At 38.7% G+C, this 24,290-nt stretch overlaps 4 protein-coding genes across 12 annotated transcripts; all 4 read right to left on the bottom strand.

The window, feature by feature from the left end:
* Positions 1-1,981: 1,981 nt before the first annotated feature.
* LOC121746537 (pentatricopeptide repeat-containing protein At2g30100, chloroplastic-like) lies at positions 1,982-5,370 on the bottom strand. Its single transcript, XM_042140418.1, has 2 exons — positions 4,307-5,370; positions 1,982-2,958 (listed from the first exon to the last, which is right to left on the bottom strand). The coding sequence occupies exons 1-2, from the start codon at positions 5,015-5,017 to the stop codon at positions 2,185-2,187; spliced, it is 1,485 nt and encodes a 494-aa protein (XP_041996352.1). The 5' UTR covers positions 5,018-5,370; the 3' UTR covers positions 1,982-2,184.
* Positions 5,371-7,383: 2,013 nt separating this feature from the next.
* On the bottom strand, positions 7,384-8,681 carry LOC121747230 (uncharacterized protein At5g39865-like). Its single transcript, XM_042141232.1, has one exon. The coding sequence runs from the start codon at positions 8,288-8,290 to the stop codon at positions 7,583-7,585; it is 708 nt and encodes a 235-aa protein (XP_041997166.1). The 5' UTR covers positions 8,291-8,681; the 3' UTR covers positions 7,384-7,582.
* Positions 8,682-10,513: 1,832 nt separating this feature from the next.
* Positions 10,514-16,045, bottom strand: LOC121747995 (ubiquitin-activating enzyme E1 1-like). 3 transcript variants are annotated; one of them, XM_042142191.1, is made up of 7 exons: positions 15,925-16,045; positions 15,321-15,661; positions 14,586-14,803; positions 13,269-14,063; positions 11,880-12,748; positions 11,355-11,787; positions 10,514-11,252 (listed from the first exon to the last, which is right to left on the bottom strand). In XM_042142191.1, exons 2-7 carry the CDS (start codon positions 15,643-15,645, stop codon positions 10,656-10,658), a joined length of 3,237 nt encoding a protein of 1,078 aa, XP_041998125.1. In that variant the 5' UTR covers positions 15,646-15,661; positions 15,925-16,045; the 3' UTR covers positions 10,514-10,655. The 3 variants fall into 3 exon arrangements, with proteins under 3 accessions (XP_041998125.1, XP_041998127.1, XP_041998124.1); XM_042142193.1 differs by having other exon boundaries at positions 15,321-15,658; XM_042142190.1 differs by lacking the exon at positions 15,925-16,045 and having other exon boundaries at positions 15,321-15,699.
* A 3,937-nt stretch (positions 16,046-19,982) lies between these two features.
* LOC121748595 (transcription initiation factor TFIID subunit 15b-like) lies at positions 19,983-23,949 on the bottom strand. Of its 7 annotated transcripts, none has more exons than XR_006039494.1 (8): positions 23,593-23,949; positions 23,313-23,478; positions 21,972-22,620; positions 21,523-21,673; positions 21,349-21,427; positions 20,926-21,140; positions 20,784-20,836; positions 19,983-20,455 (listed from the first exon to the last, which is right to left on the bottom strand). XR_006039494.1 is itself a non-coding variant. In XM_042143060.1 (6 exons), the coding sequence occupies exons 1-6, from the start codon at positions 23,774-23,776 to the stop codon at positions 21,023-21,025; spliced, it is 1,347 nt and encodes a 448-aa protein (XP_041998994.1). In that variant the 5' UTR covers positions 23,777-23,949; the 3' UTR covers positions 19,983-21,022. The 7 variants fall into 7 exon arrangements, 1 of the variants encoding a protein (XP_041998994.1); XR_006039495.1 differs by having other exon boundaries at positions 20,802-20,836; XR_006039491.1 differs by having other exon boundaries at positions 20,784-21,140.
* Between the last annotated feature and the right edge of the window lie 341 nt (positions 23,950-24,290).

The raw sequence follows: 24,290 nt of genomic DNA, 5'->3' as shown, positions 1-24,290 counted from the left end.
TATTGTATTTTATTTTTATATCTTATTGTAAATATATGCGTTTTGAATGATTGATATGGTGAATAGATGACGATTTGGGAACATTTTCCATATGTATAGTTCAATATAGTATATGATAAGTGCATGCACTAGTTTGATAGTTTTTCCTTTTCAAACACTTATAGATATAACTTGATTCTTGAGCGAAATACCAAAAGATAACTTTTCTTTGAATGGTCGGATTTCAGTGGTTGTTATTGCTATATCAGTAGTTATGTTATGATCGGCTGGTGGAATTAATTGTTGCGTAAGTATATTTATGTCACATTCTTAGCTACAACCTAAATATGTCACAACATTTTTATATTTTTGAACACGTCACATGGCACATGAATATAATGCAAATTTGGTCCACTATCATAAGCCTATTAATGTCGGTGATTTTTTATTCTTATACTACCTTTCTCAATAGTTCCATTTTTTGTAATTTTGCTCACACTTCATCAAACATATTTTAGGTAATTCGTAGCTATCCAAAAATGTAATTAGATTATTTGACCGCATTTGTTTAAATATAATCGGGAAAAGGAGTGAAAAAACAAGTCCGGTAAGGGTCAAAGTCTCGAAATGATTTTAGGTAAAACGACCAAAATTAATTTCCCCCTAATTCTTAAATAATGTTATTCTTGTGTTATTAAATTAGTAATCACACTCTCTACCTCAAGGCTAATTTGATACGCAAAACTATAAAATAGAATATAATAAATTCACTTATTATTAATTACAAAAATTATTTGTATTAATTACTACACTACCTGAGAAAATGATACTACAGACTCCCACAAATCAATTCTAAATAATAATGTTTCCAATAAAGATATGAAATTGTTATAATTTTACATTTTCAACAATTTTTTATTGATGATCACGATATATTCATAACCATATCTTTATTGTTGACAAATTGTATAGAAATTTGGATAATTAATTTAGAGGCTAATATACCCAAACTATACATAAATAATTATATGCCTTTGGATTAGTACCACCGGTTACGTTCATTATTAAGATAATGCCAATCTATTTCGCTGTCAACCACGTGAATATTTTTCATTTTGTAACTAACAAGATCAATTATCGTGGTAAGTTAAAAATAATGCTTATACTCTATAGATTAATTTAATATTTCAAATGTTGTGTCCCGTGACGCAAACGATTATCAAATTTAATAGACAGTCAAATATTCTAATGACATGTACTTTCTCTCACATCACAACATATTATAATACATATAGTACTATAAATTTGCAACATGCTAAAATAAGTATTAAGTAGTATTAAGTATTTTAGTTTTCAATGTACACATGGAAGATTTCTATTGTGAGATATGAGTTTAGGAGAGCATTATTGTGACACCATAGTTAAAATAACAATCCAGACAAGCAATCTGCAATACATAAACAAACAATCTGTGATACATAGGCAAACAATCTGCGATACATAAACAAGCAATCTGTGATACATAGGCAAGCAACCCGGCATATGGTTCCAAGCAATCTGCGATACATAAGCATGAAAATCTGCCACATAGCATATTAAGGTTGAATCTACTCCTAAATCTAAGGGTTCTCATATGTGGTACATTGTTATTTTAGTGTAATCCTATGATGAGTATAAAAGAGGTACTCTCATAATTTATAAAAATATATTTCTAACAAACGAAATATTCAACAAAGTTATAACACTCCTTGCAGTTAAAAATTAGTACTACTACGGAGTAATAAATATCCTACCTATGCATAATCATGTGCCTTCGCTTCTCAACCATACAATGATAAATATGACATTTTTTGAACAAATTAAGCACATATTTAGTATATGATTCATCTAATGATGGAATTCTATGAACAAAATAAAACCTATGAGATTAAAATAATTGATTTTGTCGGAAGATGAAAATAACTTGTTTATCTCGGGATATTACAAAATGAACACAGCTCAATTACCGTGGTACGGAGTGAATATCACATATGCAGAGACGTATGTAATTTCATGATTTATTGTATACATGATTTATACTCTATATACAACATATATATTTATTTCCAGAAACATTTGATCTATACACAAAATCTACATGCTAATAATATCGTTCATATATATATATATATGAATCATATCAGCCAAATCCTTGCTCATAGTAACTCAGAGCATCTTGATGATCCAAAGCTTGTGTTTCCTCAAATGAAGGTAGAGGAGAGTCGGCCCGATGAGGTTCGCGTCCGAGAGGCGTTTGCACAGCGCGAGGTAGGCATCGACGTTCCCCCCCTGCTGAATTCTCCGGCTCAGCCCCTGCAGCACCGCGACTCTGTCGAGGAACTCTGGGTGCAATCCCATGTCGAGCATCTTGATCACAGTCTCGGCCGCGCTCTTGAAGTGGCCGCCCTTGATGTAGCCTCTAAGCAGCCACGACAGCGTCTTCTTCCGCTGGAACGAGCTCGCGACGTCCATCCGGGAGAGGAGCCTCCCGACCGAGCTGCTCTCTTTCTGCGACGCGCATATAGCCAGGACAATGTCGTACAGATCCACATCGGCCTGCTTACCAGCAAGCTTCATTTGCCAAAGCTGTCCCTCAGCCTCACTCCCTCGTCCAGCACAGACGTACATAGCCAGGAGTCGCTCGTGGACCACGCCATGGAGCGACGGACCTCCCTCCTCGATTACCCAGTTTGAGAGGCGGAGCCCAGTGGCCAGAAGATCTTCTTGGTAGTTCTCGATAAGGAGAACGTTGTCTGCATCGAGCTCAGCAACGAGACCGGACTTGGTGAAGCCTTTCAACTTGCGTAATGCTTTTGCGAATTCGTTGAGCTCCTTGACTACTGACGCCATCGCAATCAGATGGCTGTATACTTCTGGCTTCAGCCCACACTCTCTAAGGTGAATCACAAACTTGGCAGCATCTCTATAGTTCCCTTCTTCCTAAAATGACAGCAAAATCGATGATATGAGAAAGAGACGTCACCTAAACAACCAAGATCTGTTGTCATTTGCGCTTTCGAACATATTGAATGAGAGTGATCAAAGACCACATTGATAACATAATGAAGGAAAACAAGAAATATATCTCTACTATAACTCTAAAACAAAGAATTTGCACGAATCTCAGCTCCAGAAATATATCTCTACATATCATGTGTACCTTTTGAAGACTTCCTACAGAAGTACTATATTCTTCACCAGTCACAGAAAAATTCATACTCGTTGAAAGATTGGCAAAGCACTATACCGGTATCCAGAAATGACAATTTATGCAAAAGTTCATACTCATTGACAGATAGGCAAAATAGCACATTGTTGTGCAGAATGTATCGACATAACTGATAAGTAGGGTAAAAGTCTGTAGTATAGAATATAGATCCGAACACCATAAACATGCTAAAGTGTTCTATGAGTAATGATGTTCCAACTCTTCATTCAATTTGATTGCCCTGCCAAGACGAGGTATGCTGAAATAATAAGCTACTAACATTATCCGTATTCGTGTTATGGAGGACACTTCGTCAATGTATCCAGAGTAGTTTGTGAATTCACAATAGTTCACCTTCTTATGAAGCTAACATATCAAGGAAAGTGGTGCACCAGAAACCTCTACCGCAAAAGAAGTCAGGAAGAAGGAAAAGCTTCGATGGCTTAGATAATCTGGTAATTGAGCCTTAAGGGTCATTAAAAAAGAAATACAATGTGTGCATGAGTTGGCCAAGGCCAAAGGTCTCGGGTTTGAGTCCAACATGACGTAGTCTTTAAAGTTTCTGTGTATCCAATAAAAAAAGCACAATGAAACAATCATTGAAATTGCATATAACAGATTGCACAATCAGCAAAGGGAAACTGATAACGGTTTGCGCAGGAGTGAGAACCTAGGTTCTTCCTATGGTGGAAGGAAGTTTCTTACGTAGAATTCAGGATTGAGCCTGCCAGTGCATAGTCACGACAAGATCCATACCCTCTTGCAGTCATACTCAAGACCAAACCGGTGCATCTGCCTTCATTAATTCTAACTGTGACTAATAAATCGTAATTAGGGATGCACACAAAGTTTTGCCCTTATTAATTTCCCATACGCAACTATTAAGGTTCAACTAATTATAAAACGCACAGAAGTTAATTCAGTCTCCTTCAAATACAGAATCACTTAACAGGCAATTGCATTCAAGAACCTACAAAAGACCTCCTAACTGCATCCATTAACATCCAACAAAACAGAGAAACATAACAATCAACACAAAACACATATCAACGAAATGATCACGAGTAATAGGGCGCTTACCATCATCTTCCACGCAAGGTATCCAGCCGGGCCCCCTTTATTCCCCTCCTTATCCTCATCCAAACCCGAAATCCCCCTCCTCAACACCTCCTTCACAAACAACACAGCCTCCTCCCTCTCCCCGGCCTCCCAATACAGCGAGATAACCTTCTCGACCATGCTAAAGCTCGTCTTCAATCCAACGCAGTCCATGTCCACCAAGAGATCAACCACATCCTCCACCTTGCTCCTCTCCTCAATCAACTTCTTCACCCACGTGCACATTATCGACACCATCAACTCCATCGTCTCCTTATCCACTCTGTTCTCCTTCTTCAGCCATTCGAAAACCTCCAAAGCACACCAAGAATCCCTCCCTTCCTGGGCGAAGTAGACCAACACCAGCTGCAATTCACGGGCCGATAACCTATCGTTCATCTCCTCCAGCACGTCGGAGGGCTCCCGGGCCATGCGCTCGAGCTCCTCGATCGCCTCGAAGAACCCTTCCCCCATCTCGTCCTCGTCGTCACTCGTGATGTAGACGTCCAATTGAACGGATTTGAACAGCCCCGAATCGCGAGAATTGCTTCTTCTACTGAATAATGACTTCCTCGGGCAAGATCGGAGCTTCAGCCGATGATGGGAAGCAAAAAAGACGAAGTTTTTCGAAGAGGGAGGAGAATGAGTCAAACCCAGGTTTATCACTGCGGCAATTCCACAAACAGTTGCCATCTATTATTCGCTAAAGCCAAAATATGAATTCCAAACCTGAAAATTGGGGGAAACTGCACCGTTCTATAAATCAAATTTCTGAAGTATTTTTCAAGGGAATTCAGATGCTCAGCTCCTATTTCCGTCCTGTCCACCGCGGATTGAGGCCAAACATTTGGCCAAAAACATAGATTATCATAGTTTTTGAAAGATTGGACGAAATCAGGTAAAAATTGGAACTTAGGAATAAAAAATTGAGCTGAAAAAGTGAGTGATGGATTGAAAAGAAAGCGAAGACAGAGGTTCTTGAAATCGGCGGCGTGCCTAATTTTGAGACACGAAGCAAACAAATTTACAGAACCGAACAGCTACGGATAAACATAAACCTTAAATACACCTTGAAAATAGTGTATTTATACTTCCACGATACCATAAAAATTTAAATTATTTTATAAAAAATTTTTAAATTATTTCATTTTCGTGTATTTGATACAAATAGTACCATCTTTTATTTTAATATCAATTTTACAAGAATATGTCTGAATCCAGATAAAATCTTACTATATTATTTAAATTTAATTTTCTAAATAAAATATTAAGATAGAATAAACAATTAGATAGTGGTCAAGCATTAATTCGAATCATTAGTTTACTATGTTTATATATTAAAAAAAGTTATGTATGGCAAATTGGCAATCATAAGGTGGTTGCATATTTTATTGATAAAAATTAAGTTTGGGGATTTTTTTATAATAAAATAAGTTTAGGTTGGTTGTTAAACCATTCATGAATTTTGACGAAATTGTTGTCACATTTTAATTTTTATTAACGTGCGTGCAACTTTAATAATTGTGAAATTAACTTTGGCGCTTGTGATATTTCCTCCATTCCAGATGGACTCATTTATTCTCTTTATATGTAGTCTTACGGATATCAATCGGGCCGACCCGTATGGTTTTGAGCCAACCCTATTTAGGTTGCGGGTTAATCGGGTGGGGCTAATCGGGTTGTGATTCCTTTCGGGTTATAAAAGTTCAACCCTAGCCTTAAAAGCTTGGGTTTCGGGCTAGCCCAGCGGGTTGATCGGGTTGCTGCCGATAATATTAACATGCGATCAATCCAATAAATAATGAATAAAATTACTAATATTCATACAATGTAAAACATTTAATTATGATATACTTGAGATATATGCTTAAACTCAATCATAAACATGATCAAATACTAATATTTGAGATATTTCGTGGAAAGTAATGCATGTTTTAGAAATTTAAATATTTTTTTAGTGAATTTGAAGTTTTTAATTTATTTATCAATTATTATATTAATAAAAATTTAATATATAATTTGTATATTTAATATAAAATTAAAAGTTATTTTTTTAGTTAAAATTAATCAATGAAGTGTCGAATTAGGAATAAAAAAATAGAATAATAGAAACTTTATCGGGTTTTCGGGCCAGCCCATCGGATTTTCGGGTCTAGCCCTAACGGGTTGCGGGTTAATCGGGTGCGGACTAATCGAGTTTTGATTTTATCTGGCTATGAATTTTCTGCCATAACCTTATAAATTTGAAGGGCTATTCGGGCCAGCCCACGGGTTATGGGCTACATTGACATCCCTATATGTAGTACAAGGTTTAAACTATGGATTGATTAATGATTCTATAATTTTGTTCGACTTTAAATATAGTCTTTTTTGTATGATTAAAATTGTTATTGTTGAAACGTAGTACTATTTAATAACATAATTAATTCTATTTTATACTATGATGAATATGTTTACTGTACATCACATCCTATGAAAATAAATCGAATATATTTACTCAACAATTTTTCGCAAGCGTAGTTACTTCTATGAAAAAAAAATATAACTAGTAGTACAATGTTAGTAAGTCATAAAAAATCAAGCTAGCCCGAAGAACATTGTAAGTACAAAATTAACATCTATTTTAATACTCTCTTGGTCTATTTATATTTTTTTTTATCTTAGTCCATCAACAAAATTCATTCTTAGTATCTATTCATCCACAAAAAGTAGTTATGTTTTTTCATATAGTCCAGTCACCAAAATGAATTTTTATCTATTTATAGTAAAAAAAATTTAATTTACTAATTAGCATGAAATCCATATCATCTACTTTTCACTAATTTTGCACTATTTTTTTATTTTTATTTTTACCAAAATCCAACTACAAAATACATAATACTACTCCATATATACAATAGAATATAGAATAAATAGGCATGTCAAGCCCATAAACTAAATCAAAGACACAAATAAAAACCTAACAATTACTCCACTAAAACAAATGAACAATAGTAATAAATAAAGAAGAAGAAAGCCATCTGGTTTTATGAACTTTGTGTTCATAAATAAACAAATCAGAAAAGAAAAACTACATTGAATTAATCAACACAAGGTACACCATAATCAAGATTAAGCAGTAACAAAATCACAAAATCGAAGGTGGATCAAATTTAATCCCAACGTAACACTCTTAGTCACATAATAAAAAACACCAGTAATTAGAGAAATCAAACACTAATTAATCTGCTGTTTTATTAGATGAAAAAAAGAAACAGCTCATGTAGGCTGCGCAGGGGAGCAAGAGCAAGAAGGGCACCTGACGAGACCATTCTCATTGCACGAGGTACAACTCCTGAATCTGCCTTTCTTCCCCCTATAGTAATAGCATTTGTGGCTCCCATCGCACTCCTTGCACAGCACGAATCCGTAACCGCCGCAAACCCCGCACGTGCCCGGTTCCGCCGGCGGCAGCCCCTCGAGGTGCTTCTTCAGCTCTCCGCTCTCGTGGAGGCGCCGCACCTCCTCCGGGCCGCCGAGGTACCTCCCGCCCGTGAACACCCTCGGCAGCGTCAGAAGCGACTTCTCCGGCTCGCCGAGGATCCTCTGCAGCTCCTCCATGAACCGCGAGCCCATCGCCAGATCGCGCTCGTCGATCGGCACGCGGAACGAGCGGAGGATCGATCGAACGGCGCTGCAGTCGTCGAACGTGCGGCGGATCACGCGGAGGCTCGTGAAGTACACCACCACGGAATTCTCCGCCGCAGCGCCGCGGATCCGGATCTCTTGGGCCGCGGGGATGGACAGGGAGCGGAGGAGCTCCTTCGCGCTGCGGTTGCGGTGGTAGATCGACGGCGAGGACGGGGAGCGCGGGTAATCGGCTTCGTCGTAGAGGAGGCTGTGGACGTCCTTGAACGACGAGCAGGCGAATTTCAGCGTCGGCGCGTCGTGGACACGGTTTCTCGCTGTGTTTCGCCTCAGCCACATCGGAATTCGGAAACGATCTGCGTGAAATCGAATTGAGAAATTGCAAATTTTTCGAGACGGATCGAGCTGGATGGATATGATTCTGGATTGAATGGTTGATTTGGAGAAGAAATTGCGGCAATGTTGATCTAGGCAAACGCCAATGCCTGAACGCGGAAATCGAATTGATCAAACGAATGTTAAACGAAGCAATTGCAGATTTTTTAGATGGATCGAGCTGGATGGATTCGTTTGTGGATTGAATGCGTGATTTGGAGGAGAAATTGCGGCAATGCAGAGGAAAATGGAAGGAAGAAGAAGGAGAAAAGCGATGAGGGTTTGGGTTTCGAAGGTGGTGAGAGTGCGAAGCAGAGATTCACAGCCTTTTCTCACTACACATTTTTTTATTCACTTTTTTATCAGCTTTGGTAGAATACTTTCCACTTTATTATTAATAAAGAAAATTGTCAGATTATATATTCGCTTCATATTTGACCAGACCAATATAGATATTTTGGGAATAATGTGAATTTGTTTAGTAGCTACCAATATATTTCAGTTTTATAGTTTCTTCGAATTTTTGGATTAATATGTTAACATAATATTTAGGACTAAATCTAAATATTTTCAACTCTTTAGAAATACGATAACTTTTCAAATTAAGTATATACAGATTCAGGGAAAATTTATTTTTTTCATGAAATATTCGCATAACTATCTCCAAATCAAACCATTTTTTTTAACCACAGGTGTACCGAATCCGCATTTTTTGCGGAATATTATTTTAGGTATGTGAATTTTAAAAATATCATTTTATGTCCGTCAACTACAAGTTAATATCATTTGAGGTATTTTGAACTTTTTCCGGACGAAAATGCCCTCAAAGCCTTCAAAGGGCAATTTGGACAATTCATTCGCCCCCCATCTTGCGTCAAAGACCTAGAGTCCAACAATTTTTTTACTACTATTTAATTCAATTACCATCCAAATTGAATTTAAATATAATTAAAATTTACCGTAAAAAATGTGTTAATTTTTCAATTATTAGATGATCAATTATTTAGGGATAGTGAATTGGGACTTGATACTTTATTTTATTTTTTCAATCTAAACTGCATTTTAAGAACTTACTATAGGTGATTTGTGAATTATATTTAATTTATTTGTTTTGAAATTAGATAGCTATTAATTTGGATTGTCATTCGAAGTATTATTTATATGAATTTCAGAATGAAGATCAATTACCATCCAAATTGAATCTGAATATAAAAATTTGCCATTAAAAATTGTTGGACTCTAGGTCTCTGACGTAAGATGAGTGGCGAAAGAATTGTCCAAATTGCCCTTTGAAGGAATTAAAGGCATTTTCATCCGGAAAAAGTTCAAAATACCTCAAATGATATTAACTTGTAGTTGACGGACCTAAAATGATATTTTCAAAGTTTACGAACCTAAAATGATACTTTGATAAAGTTTGTGGACTTAAAAAGATGTTCCAATTAATCCAATTTAATTTAAAATTTAGAAGTATTACTCGCATGCAGAAGTCTATGTACGTTAATCTTTATTTTAGTAAAATTATATTCAAGTTAGGGAGAATAAATTGAGATCAAACTTATATTCCACTTAAAAATTGGGATATCAAATCGTAAAATAATATTTTACATAAGAGATTATATAAACCGTCACAAATCAAACTTCAGGACACCACCATTTTTTCAGTAACTAAAATAAAATCCGTATATTTATAAAATAACAGACAAAATAGTTTGTGGTAGAAGGTTGATACATGCAAAACACCATACTCCAATTATCAAGTAAAAGATGAAATTCGACCCTTTCCAACATTTTAAACTTAACAAGTCATAACCAACACCAAAATCCTACTACTCCAATTTCTATGCTTCCCATAGCAAAAATGCAAATATATGCTACTCCCTTCATCCAAAATTAATCGAGTCGTTTTTCTATTTTGTACGAGATTTAAAAGAAATATTTAATGGGTCAAAAAAAGAGAGAATAAAATAGATTAATGAGGAAAAAAAGTAAAACATGAAGCATAAAGTGAAAGAGAATTTAAAAGTTGGAATTTTTTTGCCAAAATAGTAAGACGTCCAAAAAAAAAATACAAATCAATCAGCTTCATCCTATCAATTAACTAGGAACGAAGCAAGTACTAACTAATGCAGTGTATCAAATTTTGCGGAACCCAAAATCAAGAACCGTAACACAGAAAAACACAAATACTCAAAGTGCTCAAATTCACTCTAAAATTTATGATAAAAGAGTCTAAATCGTCATACTATGCGTCTCACATGGAACTGAAAATATCAGAAGTGGAGGAAGTTTAAAGGATATAAAGAACCTAGTCATGTGAACCATCCGATCAACGGAAGTAGATCGATATTTGAGGAATATCGACATCATTGTCCTCATCATCCTCACATGCTACAACAACATCCACGTGGTTGCGGTATGCAGGCAGCTCCACCTTGGCCACATCCCGTACAAGGTCTGCGATCTTCTTGTCCATCCGGTCCTTGTGTCGAGGGAACATGCTGTTGTAGAGCAGGCAACTTCCGAAAGAAATGCTGTACGCGTTCAGTCCTTTGTCGGAAAGCCATTTGAGCAGCTCCCTCAAAGTCGGGTTGTTCTTTATGATCCATCTGTCCCACACGGTCCAGCTCATGTCCTGGTGCTTGACAACCTTGGGAGCTACTGGCTCGGCGATGGAGAAGAGCGGGAGAGCAAGGTTGGCGAATGTGTTGCGATAATCTTCTACCTTGTGGGACCCATCGATGACTTTGTAAAGCTCGAGGCAGACCAAGCCGGTGGCCATTGCTGTGGAAGTTGCAATGGCTGGAATGATCCTCCCAGCAATGAATTTGGCTTTCAGCTTGTCCACTTCGGGGATGCTGTAGTTTCTCGCCCTCATGTTTGCAAGTGCTGCGATCAGGTCCATGTGATAGTTCGTGTCGTCGTCCTACACAATTAAACATCAACATTGTAGAGAAAGTAAGACGCCGAAAGTAAAAAACAGAAGTCATTCTTAGCATGCTAAATATGTGTGAGATGAGACGTAAACCTTCTCAAACTGGATCGGCTTCATCCTGAAGTTTGGTGGTAATGCCTGCCAACATTTCTCAAGCTTCGATATTAAATCATTAATAACAGCATCATCATCAACAGAAGCAGTAGCGAGGCTAGTAGCTTTCTCGTCAGTCACAATTTTCGCATCCTTTCTCGGTTGGAAATCAGGGACAATGACTTGATCAATAGCCTCTGACAGTTTCTTTGGGTTCCTCACCCAATCAGGTATAGGGATGCCAAATGTCTCGGCTCGCAGTATGGATCCAGCCATGATGAAATGAAGATGGCTAGGATCAGAGGTAGAAAACTGCAGCGGACGAGGGAACCTCTTTGGTGCTGACCAGAAAGGTGCGCCAGTGCTGGTTGCAGCATCCTCGGGGAAGGTGAAAGCTAACTGCTTCACCCTGTTCGCAAAGTAGTCTTCAAACCTGCCAATGGACAGAAAAATTGTATAAGCATATGAACAGGAAATCCGACCCAAAATGAGAACATAGTGGGTGGGGGGTTGAAAGAGATTTACTTTAGGCGGGCCCACGTAATACAATCTTGGAATGATTCACATCGCTCCCTGTCAAGACACTCAATTACACGTTCCAAATTGTCCCTTGCTTGAGCATCCCCAGCATTTCTCGTCACAGAGGCATACTCAGCTGGATTAGAAAGATAGGCATTCGCTTCAGCAGGTGTCTTTTCCAGCAATCCCTCAAATTCTGACCGGGCCCATGTCAAACAGTGGTCAATATTGTGTGGGAAGGAGTGCACAGTACACATTGGTGCTTGTTTCTCTGGAGGATCACGGGAGGCACCATAGTTTTCCGTCAGGTGGGGAATGACCATTTGAGTATTACATTTGGCACCCAAAGTTCCAGACTCGAGAAGTGGTTTCTGGAAATATAAGCATCTCTGGTCAACATAAAGCCTGGCATTTACATTGTCCAGGGCATTAACCACAACACTGATATTCTCCCAGAAAGTATCATGAAAAACATTCTCAGTCTCCGACCCAACACGATTCTGTAAAGCTTCTATATGAAGATTGGGATTGATTGCCAAAGCAGCAGAAGCAGCAACAGTAGATTTCGGCTGCCCAATGTTCCAATCTCGGAAGAGAAATTGCCTACTTAGGTTACTCTTCTCTATCACATCATCATCAGTAATAGTTAATTTTCCAGATGATCCACACGAAACTCCCATTAGTGCCAAGTTCTTAAGAAATTCACAGCCTAGAGCACCAGATCCAACAACAAAAGTTTTTGCATCTTCTAGTTTCTTTTGAAGCTTAGACCCAAACACTGAAATCTGGGCATCATAACGGGTATTCAAGGGTCTGAAGTCACTGGGATCAATAGGCTCGGTAGGAAGTGACTCTACAGAGTCAAAGTAAAAGAACTGCAATACATCACAGCAGAAAAGTTATGTTGTGTTGCAGAATAATTTTTACACCAGATATTCCAAGTATACAATTACTGCAGCAATGAGTGAGAGTAACTGTGCAGACTTGAATAATTATAGATGTTATGAATCACACAATGCATAGGCAATTTAGACCTAAAGTGCACAAAAAGAGAATAAAGACAAAGCCATTCAATAACATTAAACCATCCGATACATCCAAGAGATGAACCCTTAGCCTATATAAGGGCCCAGTCATAACTTATTACCAATAAAGCATCACATATTTTACAAAAACTCAGGGCCATAAAGAGCAAATTTGTTCAGAAACTATCGATTAGGCGATAAGCCTTCTACACTTTCTATTGTTAAAAATTTCAAATAGGGCTGGGGGACTGATTTACAGATCTACGTAGTAGGCAGTAATAGTTCCATTATCCATCTACTCAGAATGGGAGAAATAGAGGAAATATAATGAAAAACAAGTTGAGAAAGCTCTCAGTAAGAGATTAATGACCTGAAAAAGAGGATGAAACTTTCCAGAGCATGCCTTCATAACCTCCTGCCCGACAATGCCACCGAACATGGCAGCCATAGGATTCAGAACAGCTCTAGCACCAAATGTGAAGTGTCTCAGAAGCTTAGGATTAATATCATCCAATTTGCCATCACCTAGGCTTTCATTCATGTTACTGGTTATAGATATCAACTTCTGGGCATCCTCTTCAGAACCAGCAACTGGGTAGCGCCCCAGTTCAGACACAAACTTATCTAATGCTTGGAATGCCAAATGTAGAAGAGGAGGCCTGTCAAACTTGGAAAAATCAGAAAGAAGGAAATCACCAGCATCCTTTAATGCCTCCTTCAGTGGCTTGAAGTTCAAAACCTTGGGCTGTTTCACTTGAGTTACAATACCACCTCTTTCATATGCACCATAATTGGTTGTATCGTCTTCAAGAGTGAAAGAGTAGGGGCGTGCACTTTTTACTTTTCTTGGTTTTCCATCATTTAGTTCTGTCATTCCTCGGACTTCCGAGAACACAACCAGATCCCCATCCTGAAACTCAAGCCTCTCATCATCCACGCATGCCACAAGGGCAGGGTTGTCGTTACTGATGGATGCAATAATTCCTGTATGAGGCTCCTCACCGTCGACATCGACTACAGTGAATGCAGGTCCGAAATCACAAAAAGCACTACCAAATAGACCTCTTACTTCTGTCTTAATGAAAGCAATAGGTGGCTGATGATTGTGACAGTAGTCATTGAACTCAGTTGCATTGTCTAAATTGATGTCAGTAAAAACCACAGCCTGCGTAGGTGACATATATCCTAATTAGGAATAGCTGAAACATATACATAATGTATGATTGGCAGTGAATAGTGATGGAGTGCATGAAATTTAAAAAATAAATGAAAGCTCTTATTCCAAAATTTATTTAGTGCCAAGAATAAAGCAAGTGCCGAACAAGCAGTAGCTGTCTTGTCAGGCCATATGCCAAGAAAATCAAAGGGAAAAAGGATGTTTTCAGTTACACACTTGAATATCACTTAAATGAAGAAATATTTCAGTCACGTGAATTTATCCTACTGAAGCCTCGTCTATATGAAGTGACACATGCAATCATAACATCAATAAGTACTTTATCTTTTGCATGCTTCAATGTTGTGGCATAAAGGCACAGTTCTAGGATTATAGAAGGTACAATAAGAAGCAATATGAAACTAAAAGCAACAAAAAAAGAGGCAGAAAGAGAGGGGGCTTGATATGCAAGGAATCAACGATGAAAAGAGTGAGCAATACAAAAGAGAAGAAAGTATATTGAAGAATTACCTGAAAATCCGAGAGTTGTTCTTTAGTCAATTTTGCAGTCAAAGTCAGGACAGTCACAGCATTGTTTAGTTCTTGTAGCTTCTGAACTGAAGCAAGTGCCCTGTTCTTACCCAAATCTTTTTCTGTGAAAACGAAGTTACTAGACAAATCCCACAACTCCACTGTTCCTTCATCATGCAATGTCACAGACTTCACACCAGCAAGGATGAGGTTCTTAGCTGAAAGTGTTAATAATCATTGAGTTATGATAAGCCTCTCCATCCTTATTCAATAAATAAGCACCCAGACTCAAGTCAAGTTGCAATACAAGTATTATCTATATCTAGAAATAGAAATAGACAATTTCATAAGAAAACACAGATATGAATCAGAGCCACTGAATAAATGGCATGGCATGAATTCTCAAGAAATCATTTCTTTGACATCATCAGGACCATGAGGAGCCACAGCAATAACTGAATCAAAAACTATCAAGAGAAAACCTCTCGCAAAAATCCAAAAGACAGTAACAGACTAACAGATAGATACGCATAATCCATTTCTTAACTATAGCTTCAGTGCACCCTACCTTACTATCAATCTTGATTCCAAGATAAAGATTGAATACATCGAGCTTCTACAAATACGATAAACTTTTACCATCAAAGAGAAAGATTGAATACATGCATACACAGCATCAAACATTCACGTAAAATATAGCATCAAAGTATATTTGAAAGAGTTAAAAAAATATACCAATCTCAACCCCGAGTCCTTGCATTCCAGACACGAGAACATTAGACGCAAACAATCTCCTCATTGTCTCTCGCCCGTAGACAGCCAGCTGCCGGCTGTGGAGATCCTCGTCAATATCGCACGGAGTTCCATCATCAAACGCCATGTCAGTGACTGTTGGTTCGCTGCAGTTTCCGCTGCTATTACTGATCCCTAAACCGCTGCTGCTGTTCTTGGCCTGGTTGTTTGACTTCTCGGTGCAACAAACAAAGTGCTGCCTCTTGACGCTTTCACAATCACTCACGTTAACAGACTCACCTTCCCCTGCTCTCTTTCTAGGAAGCATATAGTGCGACAAACTGCTAAAAACACGACGAATCCCCATCGAAACAACCAAAATCAGCACATAATACATAAGAAATCTCGTAAATTCAGGATCGAGCTGAATCTTCAAATATAACAACAATCTGGAAGAGATCGGAGATTGTAGCACTACCGAAATGGAAATGAAAATTACAGATAAAATAACAAGGCATCTTCCTAGGTATTGCGAAGCCAATAGAAATCGATCGAATAATATGAACAGTAAATCGATTCCAAACACAATAGTAAAGCATGAATTTACCGGTTGCAGCTTCGGAGAGGAAAGAAAGGAACCAGAGACGGAATGTTCGAGAGCTATAGAGCGAGAGAGAAGATAGAGAGAGAGGAAATGCGGAGAAATGATTCGAGATAGAACAGAGGGTTTTCGTTGATGTGAGACTTTAGAGCATCTCCAGTAAGACTGGACGTCAAATAGCCCTCACATAACCTTCACACTGCCACATCATCAGCACTACAATTCTCCTGCCACATCAGCTTGCCACATCAACTGGACATCAAATAGCCTCACATAGCATTCACACTACCTATCCACATCACTAATAACAATTATATAATTTAATTTACACTCGTATCAACATACAGAATTTAATTTACGAGACAAATACGGAAAATTCGAATAATAATATTAAAACTTAAAAAGTACATTAATTTTAAAAAAAAGTACAATAATTTAAAAAAAAAGTACAAAAATTAAAAAGTGCATTAATTTAAAAAAGTAAAACAAAATCACTCCTCGCCGCCGTCCTCGTCTCCGTCGTCGCCCAGCGCTTCTTCACCGTCGTCGCCGCCGCCTCCGTCGCCACCTACGCCGCGGCTATTCCCGCCGGTGTCCCTCCTCATCGCCTCCAATTCTTCACGCTGGCTCTGGAGCAATACACGAAGAAAATCCTTCACCTCGGGGTCCACCGCCGCTTAGAAGTCGGCTAAGGTCTTCACCATTTGAGCGCGCGTTTGTTGGCGCGCGAAGAATTTGAGCTCCTCGGTAGACCTGCCGAGGGGGGATGTCGAATGGACCCCCTGGGAACTCGGGGTGCCCCCCCTCGCAACCTGTTGCGCCCGCCTTTGGCCAACCGGGCGAGGTCGGCGACCGAACGAACGAGGAGTCGGGACCTCCTAGGCCGTCTCGGGGAGGTCTGTCGAACCACCGCTGCTGCCGCTATAATCTCCGGTATAGTTCAGTTTCTGCCTCTTCGGCCAGCCAGCGTCGACGCCTGCCCGGAATTTCTCCGACTCATTGAGCACAACGTAGCAGTTCCAGTAGGTGAACTCATAGTACTTCTTCTGCGGATCGGGTAGGCTTTCTCCGCAATCCTCCTGCAGTCTTCCTCTGTTTGGCCACTGGTCTGCATGCGGAGGGCGTTGGCGTACAAACCCGAAAATCGAGAGACGCCAGACCTGATTCGGTCCCAGCACTTCCGGACCTCCTCCCCGGTGCACGGTCTCCCTTCAGGGCAAAATGCCCTGTAGGCTGCGGCTACCTTGGCCCACAAGTTGACGATCCTCTGGTTGTTCGAAACGAGAGGATCGTCGCAGACACTCACCCACGCCTTGGCAACCGCAACGTTCTCCGCGTCCGTCCACTTCCTCCGGCCCCGGATTTCTGCCTCCGGCTGCGACGACTCGCCGACCTTCTTGGCCTTGCCCTTCTTCTTACCCCGCCCTACTCCCTGGCTTTGAATGAGAGTTTCCGGAACCTCGTTCATATCAAAAACCAAGTCCGCTAAGGAGAAGGTCTCCGTATACTGTGCATCCGTTGGGGTCGATGTGTGCGAAGAACCGGTGGAAAAATCAAAAGTTGGCTGATAGGCGTTGTCCCCCCCCGTGCGTCCCCTGCACCGGGGGAATCATCTGCTGCGCCGGTGGAATCATCTGCTGCGCCGGTGGCTGCATCCCGGGTGCCCACCCCGGCATCATCTGCATAGGGGGCTGCATGCCGGGTGCCCACCCCGGCATCATCTGCTGCCACGGGTACATGTTGTAGTACCCGGTCATCGGAGGCCAACCACCTCCCCCAGGAGCCGGGGAAGTATGGGACCCTACCCCGGGAGTCGGGGCCGTCTGAGACCCTACACCGGGAGGCGGGGGAGTCTAAGACCATCCCCCGGGAGTCACTGGAGTACCTTCGTAGTTGTTATCCATTGCTCGTTATTGATCTTGAACAGAAAGTAAGGTAGAGAGAGTACTCGTTAAAACAAGTGGTGCGAATGAAAATGACGTTCAAAGCGCGTATATATAGTGTTTTCAAAAGAAAAAAAAAATAAAAAAATAAAATCTGACGCCGGTTTGACGTCGATCCGGGACCCACAATGGCGCCGTGAGGATCGGCGTCGAAACCGGCGTCATCGCGCGAATTGGCATGGCCACGCCGATTTTGACGCCGATTTCGCCGATGCCGGTTCCAATGGTTCGGCGTCAGAACCGGCGTCGGCGAAAAATCGGCGTCGCGATTTTGACGCTGTTACTGGAGATGCTCTTATAAGGCAACTCTGAAATTTCTGCTTATACTTATTTTATTTTATTTGTCTCGATTCTTGTTTGCATGTATCATTTACTCCACTATTTTCATTAACGATTTTGTAAAAAGGAAAATGATATAGTAGAAAATTTAAATTATTTGACCATTGAACTTTATAGTGTTAGCTTATATAAATAATCATTTTTCGCTAGTAATAAAACACATTACGCCGCATTCAAAGTGGGTCAACTTCCTTTATAATTTATCACGATATCTATTTTTCACATTTAATACAAAATATTGTATCTTATCTCTTTTCATAAAAATATTTGATTATATTTTTATTACATTAATACATTCAATAACTTCACATAATATATTGTGTCATTTGTGAAGTGATTATCTTGATTTGGACAAAAGGAGTTCAGTAGTGCTCATTCCTAATTCATTTTAAATGAAAAGATATTGACATCTAATATAATGGAACTTTTAAAAAGTTGAGTTTTTTTCATAAATTTTAAAATTGACAAATGATATCATGAACTTTACCCTGAGTTTGTTATTTTTCACCAATGAAAAAATTCCAACAAATAATATTATGATACGGATTTTTTTACGTAATTTCTCGACAACAACTTCGAGAGCTTCAAGTTTTTTAATCTTTGAAGTTAGTTTTTCTTGAAGCACATCTTCCAAAATTGTTCTTCAGTCTATTAAAATAACATGAATTTTTTCATTCGTGAGAAAAAACAAACCCGGTGTAAAGTTCGTGATATTATTTGCCAATTTTAAAGTTCGTGGGAAAAACTCAACTTTTTGAAAGTTTCATGATATTAAGTGTCAATATCACTTACATGAATTATATAGCCCTAATTTTATTAGCATCTATTTTGGGGAAAAAACGTGACCTAGAATTTTGTATAGACACAAATTAAGGTCTCATAACGAAGTAAATGATCACTAGTAGTAGAAAAAAGACCGAAGAATAGAAAAAAGACTAAAGGTTGCTTCTGGCTATTTTTAATATTTCTGTCGTCATAGGATCATCTAGCTTATACTAACAATTTTCAATATTTCTGTCATCGTAGAATATGTGGACAATTTTTGAAAACATATCACCACAGTACAGAAATTTAGAGATGATAAAAGAATTTAAGAATAATTATAAAAATGAATCACGACTCTTCAAAACACCCATTTCCATGATGATCACTTTTGAGATTACTTAGAAGTTGCTAACTCCATTGAAAAAAATGCACTTTTAATAAATAATACTAGTATTCTCTCTGTCCATAAAAAATAATAATAATAAAAGGATAAATATTATTAATATTCCATCTGTCCAAAAAAAATAGTAAGAAAAGATAAATAAAGTAAGAGAGGGAAAGGGAAAAAAGAAAAAAAAAATGGATAAAGTACCAAAAAAAATTTTAAAATTAGACTGTATTTTATGGACACCCTAAAACAACAAAATTAAACTATTTTTTGTGAATAAATGGAGTACAAATTTCAGTATAAAATTAATGTGTGAATGTAAAATCTAATTCAAGTGAATCGATAAAAATAAAAAATATAACCATTTCTCATATAAAAATTTTCTTGTAACTCATTCCGATTTTGGGATGGATTCTTATTTAATTATTCTAAGAACGATCGAAATACAAGTTGGTAAGACATTTTATTTTGTTAAGGGTTAAATCAGCGCAGTTACATGAATAGTTGGGGAATACTATAAAATCATCTTTAAAAGAAAACTTGCCAAATTTTACACCAAGCAACCTATATTTTCGTGAATTGTTGGAGATAAGAAACACCTTAAATCTGGTATTGCTAATTTAGGTATATACCAAAATAAACATTATATAAGACAAATAATTCGAAAACGCAGTATCAAAACAACTCATTCAAAAGTGTTTTTTACACACATGTTTTTCTAAATCTATTTCTCCCACGAATCTATGAAAGGTGGAAGCTCCTGTATGCAATCTCGAGAAAACACTAAGGTGCATAGGCCTCTTTTCAAAACTAAGGATGAGGTCATGTCATTTTAAGCCATTCTCAAATCGAGTATCAAACACCGGAGGGTAATGTTCCTGAATAATGGGACAGTAGCACTCTTCTAGCAAAGTTGCACAAACTGGATGTCAGTTCATCAAACATTCCCAATGCATAAGTTCTGGAAGGCACGACTAGTTCTCCGATCAACTATAACAGCCAGCCACAGAGAGCATATGCAGGAGTGGGGTTTAAGATAGCCCGATTAACCTCATATTATGTCAGGAAACGGCAAAATCTAAACCAATGAAAGTAGACGGACCTAAGCAAGCAAATGGGCTAAGAACAAATTAATGCGGTTTATACGTAAGCCAGACATCACGTTCAAAGTTCTAATAGTAAGAGATAGTAGGCTAAAACAACATAAGAGCATTACAAGTTAATTCCACACTCAGATAAATCCACAGTTTTGGCTATGTGCGCAGGAGCCAGCACAAAAATAAGAAAGCAAAATGAATAAGAAAAATAGAAGTTCAAAGCAGTTTTGCGCAAAACTTTCAGAACATACTTGTTTATAGAAATGATGCAGATACGAGAAAGCTGCACCACAAAATTAAAGTTCAACATAGTAAGAAACACTCATGACTCACCTGATAAGTTCAACCTACCTTTAGTAGCAGCAATTTGGAGAATCTACTTCCCTCTATAAAAACATTCACACAGTTCATATCAATCCTTAACTCCGCACCAAGGTGCTAACAAGTATATTGTTCAGAGCAACGAACAACCTACCTCTTATCTCCAGTTAGAGAACAAATCCGCTTACGGAATAAAAATAAAAACCCCTCCCACCATTAAGACTAGTACATTAATATCCCTTCTGGTGTGTCTAGTATGGACGCGAACGATTTCCGCCATGATAATTTCGATCTGGACCAGATGAACCACCATCTCGATAGTTGTCTCTCCGTCTATCACCTCCATAGTTGCCTCTACCACCGCCGCCACTGTAACCAAAGAGGTTCATCAAATATAATAAACATTGTTAATGAAAATCAAGGCATTTACTTCAAAGCTTATAAATTCAACGCAACACGTGGAAATAGAGCAATATATACATAAAAAAATGGAGACAAAAACGAACCACTAGAAAGAACATGTGAGTTATACTAGCACTTATAACTGAAAAATGTATTTGAGAGAACATTCACTTACCCGCCACCATATGAGGGAGCTTTTGGAGCAGATTTTTCAGCCATTGTGACACTAATTTTGTGTCCTCTCATGTCATGCGCTGTTATTAAAAAAACAATGTAACCAATCACAAGAAACTGAGAAAGAGAGAGGGATATCTATCATATTCGAGGAAAAGAAAGAGAAGCAACATACAGTTGAAGAAACCTCCAGCTGAATGTGCTGCAGATGGATCTTCATAAGATAAAACTCCATCGCCTTTATTCTTTCCTTGTTCATCTGTGTATAATTTGATGCTCCAGGGCCACTGGTCTTTGTAGCCTCGTTTTTGCTTGATCCTGGCGACCTGAAAGTTGGAAAAAAAATACAACTAAGTTAATCAAACTCAAGAAAACCTAAATCAGACGACTGTTTCATCTGTAAACAAATTCAATTGATAGCCATGCCTTTTCAATGTATCCCCAAACTTACTATTGTTATCATATTTTCAGCCATAGTAAAAAAACATCAGTCATGATGAAGTAAAAGGGGCTAGATTCTAGAGATAACATAGATGACCTGACAAAATATATATAGCTACACCATTCTTTCAAAATATACATAACTGCGCCATTAACAGAAATAAGACACAAAATTTGCATTACTTGGCCAATACTTCCAAACAGTTCTCTGAGCTCATCAGTGGTGACATCTGGAGGCAAATTTGATATGTAAATTCTCGCATTATCACAAGATTCCCCACAATTTTCGTCACATTGCTTGACCTTTTCAGGAACCTCTGCTGGAGCACTGCCATAACCACCTGGGTTTCGAGGACCTCCACCATATCCACCAGATGAACCCCCTCTTCCACCTCCACGGTTTCCACCTTGACTATCGCCACCATAACCAGCCGGGGCACCATATGATGGAGGGTGTGAATTATTTCCCCCAGTATAACTTGTAGGTGGAGGGACTGAATCAGGAGCATAACTATGGTTTCCACCATATGCATTCGGGGGTGCATAACCACCAGCACCACCATAAGAAGGGGGAGCAATGGGAGGGCTCTGTCCATAACCACCATCATCCCTTCCTTGACTACCACCCTCGTAACCATTTCCACTGCGACCACTGCCACCATCATAATAGTTACCTCTTCCACCTCTGCTGTTTTCATAACCTCCGCCTCTTCCACCTCTACTTTGACCACCACCACCACCACCTCTACCCCCACGGTCATCACCACCAGCAGGAGACTGTGTACCACATTTGTTACACTCGGTTCTTCGGGCAAAGTTCAAATTCCCGCAGCTACATCCATAGACGCCATAATCAATTACCACCAGTTGATAAAGGAAACTCAGATATCATTCATATCCACATGTTGATGTCAAACATCTTATCACACCAAAAAAGCTATTCAACTAAATATCCATTCTAAAGCAACACAACAAGAACATAAAGCAGAGACGAACCCTTGGAAGTTACCACCCAAAAGAACACACGTATCATCCAATCAATGAACTATAACTCTTAAACAATTATAACACCAGTTCAAGGTTATGCATTAGAGGAAACTGAAATTTCTATAATCAAATGCCATCTGAATTCAAAAAACTGGTAAAAGACAGGCTTTAGAACTGTAAAATAATTCAAAATTAATCACATTGGAATCAGTTCCTTTTCAATGAAAAACAAAGCATCAGTAAAACATGACACAAAACACAATATGAGAAGAAAAGATAACGCCTTGATGAATCCAGCGACTATAAATTTGCACTACGTCTACTTGATGTCATGCTTACTACATTCCAAAACTAAGCACTGTAATCAATTTCCCACCCATCAAAGAAATGTAAAAAAGTAACAATGAACTTTTTAATCACAAAGGAATACTTTCTTCAGGTAAAACTCTACTTTATCACAACACCGTCCCCATAAAGAACATAACATAATCATAAAAAATAATTGAACATGTTGAGATGCACAAACAGCTCTGTTACCTTTGATTGGGACAGCGCCAATCACCTTCCCTGCCGCTTCCACCACCCCGACCACCTCCCCTACCACCACCGCCACCACGTCCACCACGGTCCCCTTGGTATCCACCGCTGCGATCACCCTGGTATCCACCGCCGCGATCTCCCTGGTACCCACCACCTCCACCACCTGCAATTAATTAACAGATCTAATATCATAATCGCTCAAATCAACAATTCAAATGGAAACCAACTCAAATCTTACACGAAAAAACTGAAGCGGAAAAAACAATTAACCCAATACCTCTATCACCTCCGTATCCACCACCACCGCCGCCGCCACCGCCTCTTCCACCGTAGCCTCCACCGCTTCCTCGATTACCGTATCCTCCACCTCCGCCACCGCCATAACCTCCGTAGCTTCCTCCGCCTTCGGAACCACCGTATCCACCACCGCCATAACCTCCATCTCCTTCTTGACCGTACATCTTCCTATTTCAACTGAGCAAAAACAATCGAAATAAAAAATTCTCCCCCAAAATAAGCGAGAGCGCAGAGAAAAGAGGGCTTCTAGAAGATTGAGCTAGGGTTAAGGGAATCACTCTGAAGACTGTCTTTCAAGAGAATAACGAGATATTTTTGCTATTGGATTTGGATTAGAGCGTGCAATCCACTGCGGTCGGGCGTATATATATGTGATGCTGTTAACCAATCAAGACGGCTTCTCGCCCTAAACCAAAAAAGGTATAGAAACTACTAGGGTCTAGGAGTTTTATTTTTATTTTTATTTTTATTTTTATTTTTATTTTTATTTTTATTTTATTTTATTTTTATTTTTATTTTTATTTTTATTTTTATTTTTATTTTTATTTTTATAAGGGTAGTATTTTTAAAATTTTCACATATTTAAAGCTTACCTAAAACGTTAGTATTTTACTTGTCATTTCTTTAAGATGGTTTACTAATAGAAATTGTTATTTTATCTTTTTCTTTTTTTAAGAA

This window comes from Salvia splendens, chromosome 9, assembly GCF_004379255.2.
Source record: "Salvia splendens isolate huo1 chromosome 9, SspV2, whole genome shotgun sequence".
NCBI lineage: Eukaryota > Viridiplantae > Streptophyta > Magnoliopsida > Lamiales > Lamiaceae > Salvia > Salvia splendens.
The sequence above is the reverse complement of the archived record's forward strand: the minus strand, read 5'-3'. Positions and strand labels throughout refer to the sequence as shown.

Coding starts and splice junctions, on each gene's coding strand:
- LOC121748595 (XM_042143060.1), bottom strand. CDS start 23,776: ATGTACGGTCAAGAAGGAGATGGAGGTTATGGCGGTGGTGGATACGGT. Junction 23,479..23,592: donor TGGATACGGAGGTGATAGAG/GTATTGGGTTAA, acceptor AATTAATTGCAG/GTGGTGGAGGTGGTGGGTAC. Junction 21,141..21,348: donor GCTCCCTCATATGGTGGCGG/GTAAGTGAATGT, acceptor CTTTGGTTACAG/TGGCGGCGGTGGTAGAGGCA.
- LOC121747230 (XM_042141232.1), bottom strand. CDS start 8,290: ATGTGGCTGAGGCGAAACACAGCGAGAAACCGTGTCCACGACGCGCCG.
- LOC121746537 (XM_042140418.1), bottom strand. CDS start 5,017: ATGGCAACTGTTTGTGGAATTGCCGCAGTGATAAACCTGGGTTTGACT. Junction 2,959..4,306: donor ACCTTGCGTGGAAGATGATG/GTAAGCGCCCTA, acceptor CTGTCATTTTAG/GAAGAAGGGAACTATAGAGA.
- LOC121747995 (XM_042142190.1), bottom strand. CDS start 15,684: ATGGGGATTCGTCGTGTTTTTAGCAGTTTGTCGCACTATATGCTTCCT. Junction 11,788..11,879: donor ATTACGTGGGCCCGCCTAAA/GTAAATCTCTTT, acceptor GTCCATTGGCAG/GTTTGAAGACTACTTTGCGA. Junction 11,253..11,354: donor AGCCGATCCAGTTTGAGAAG/GTTTACGTCTCA, acceptor TTAATTGTGTAG/GACGACGACACGAACTATCA.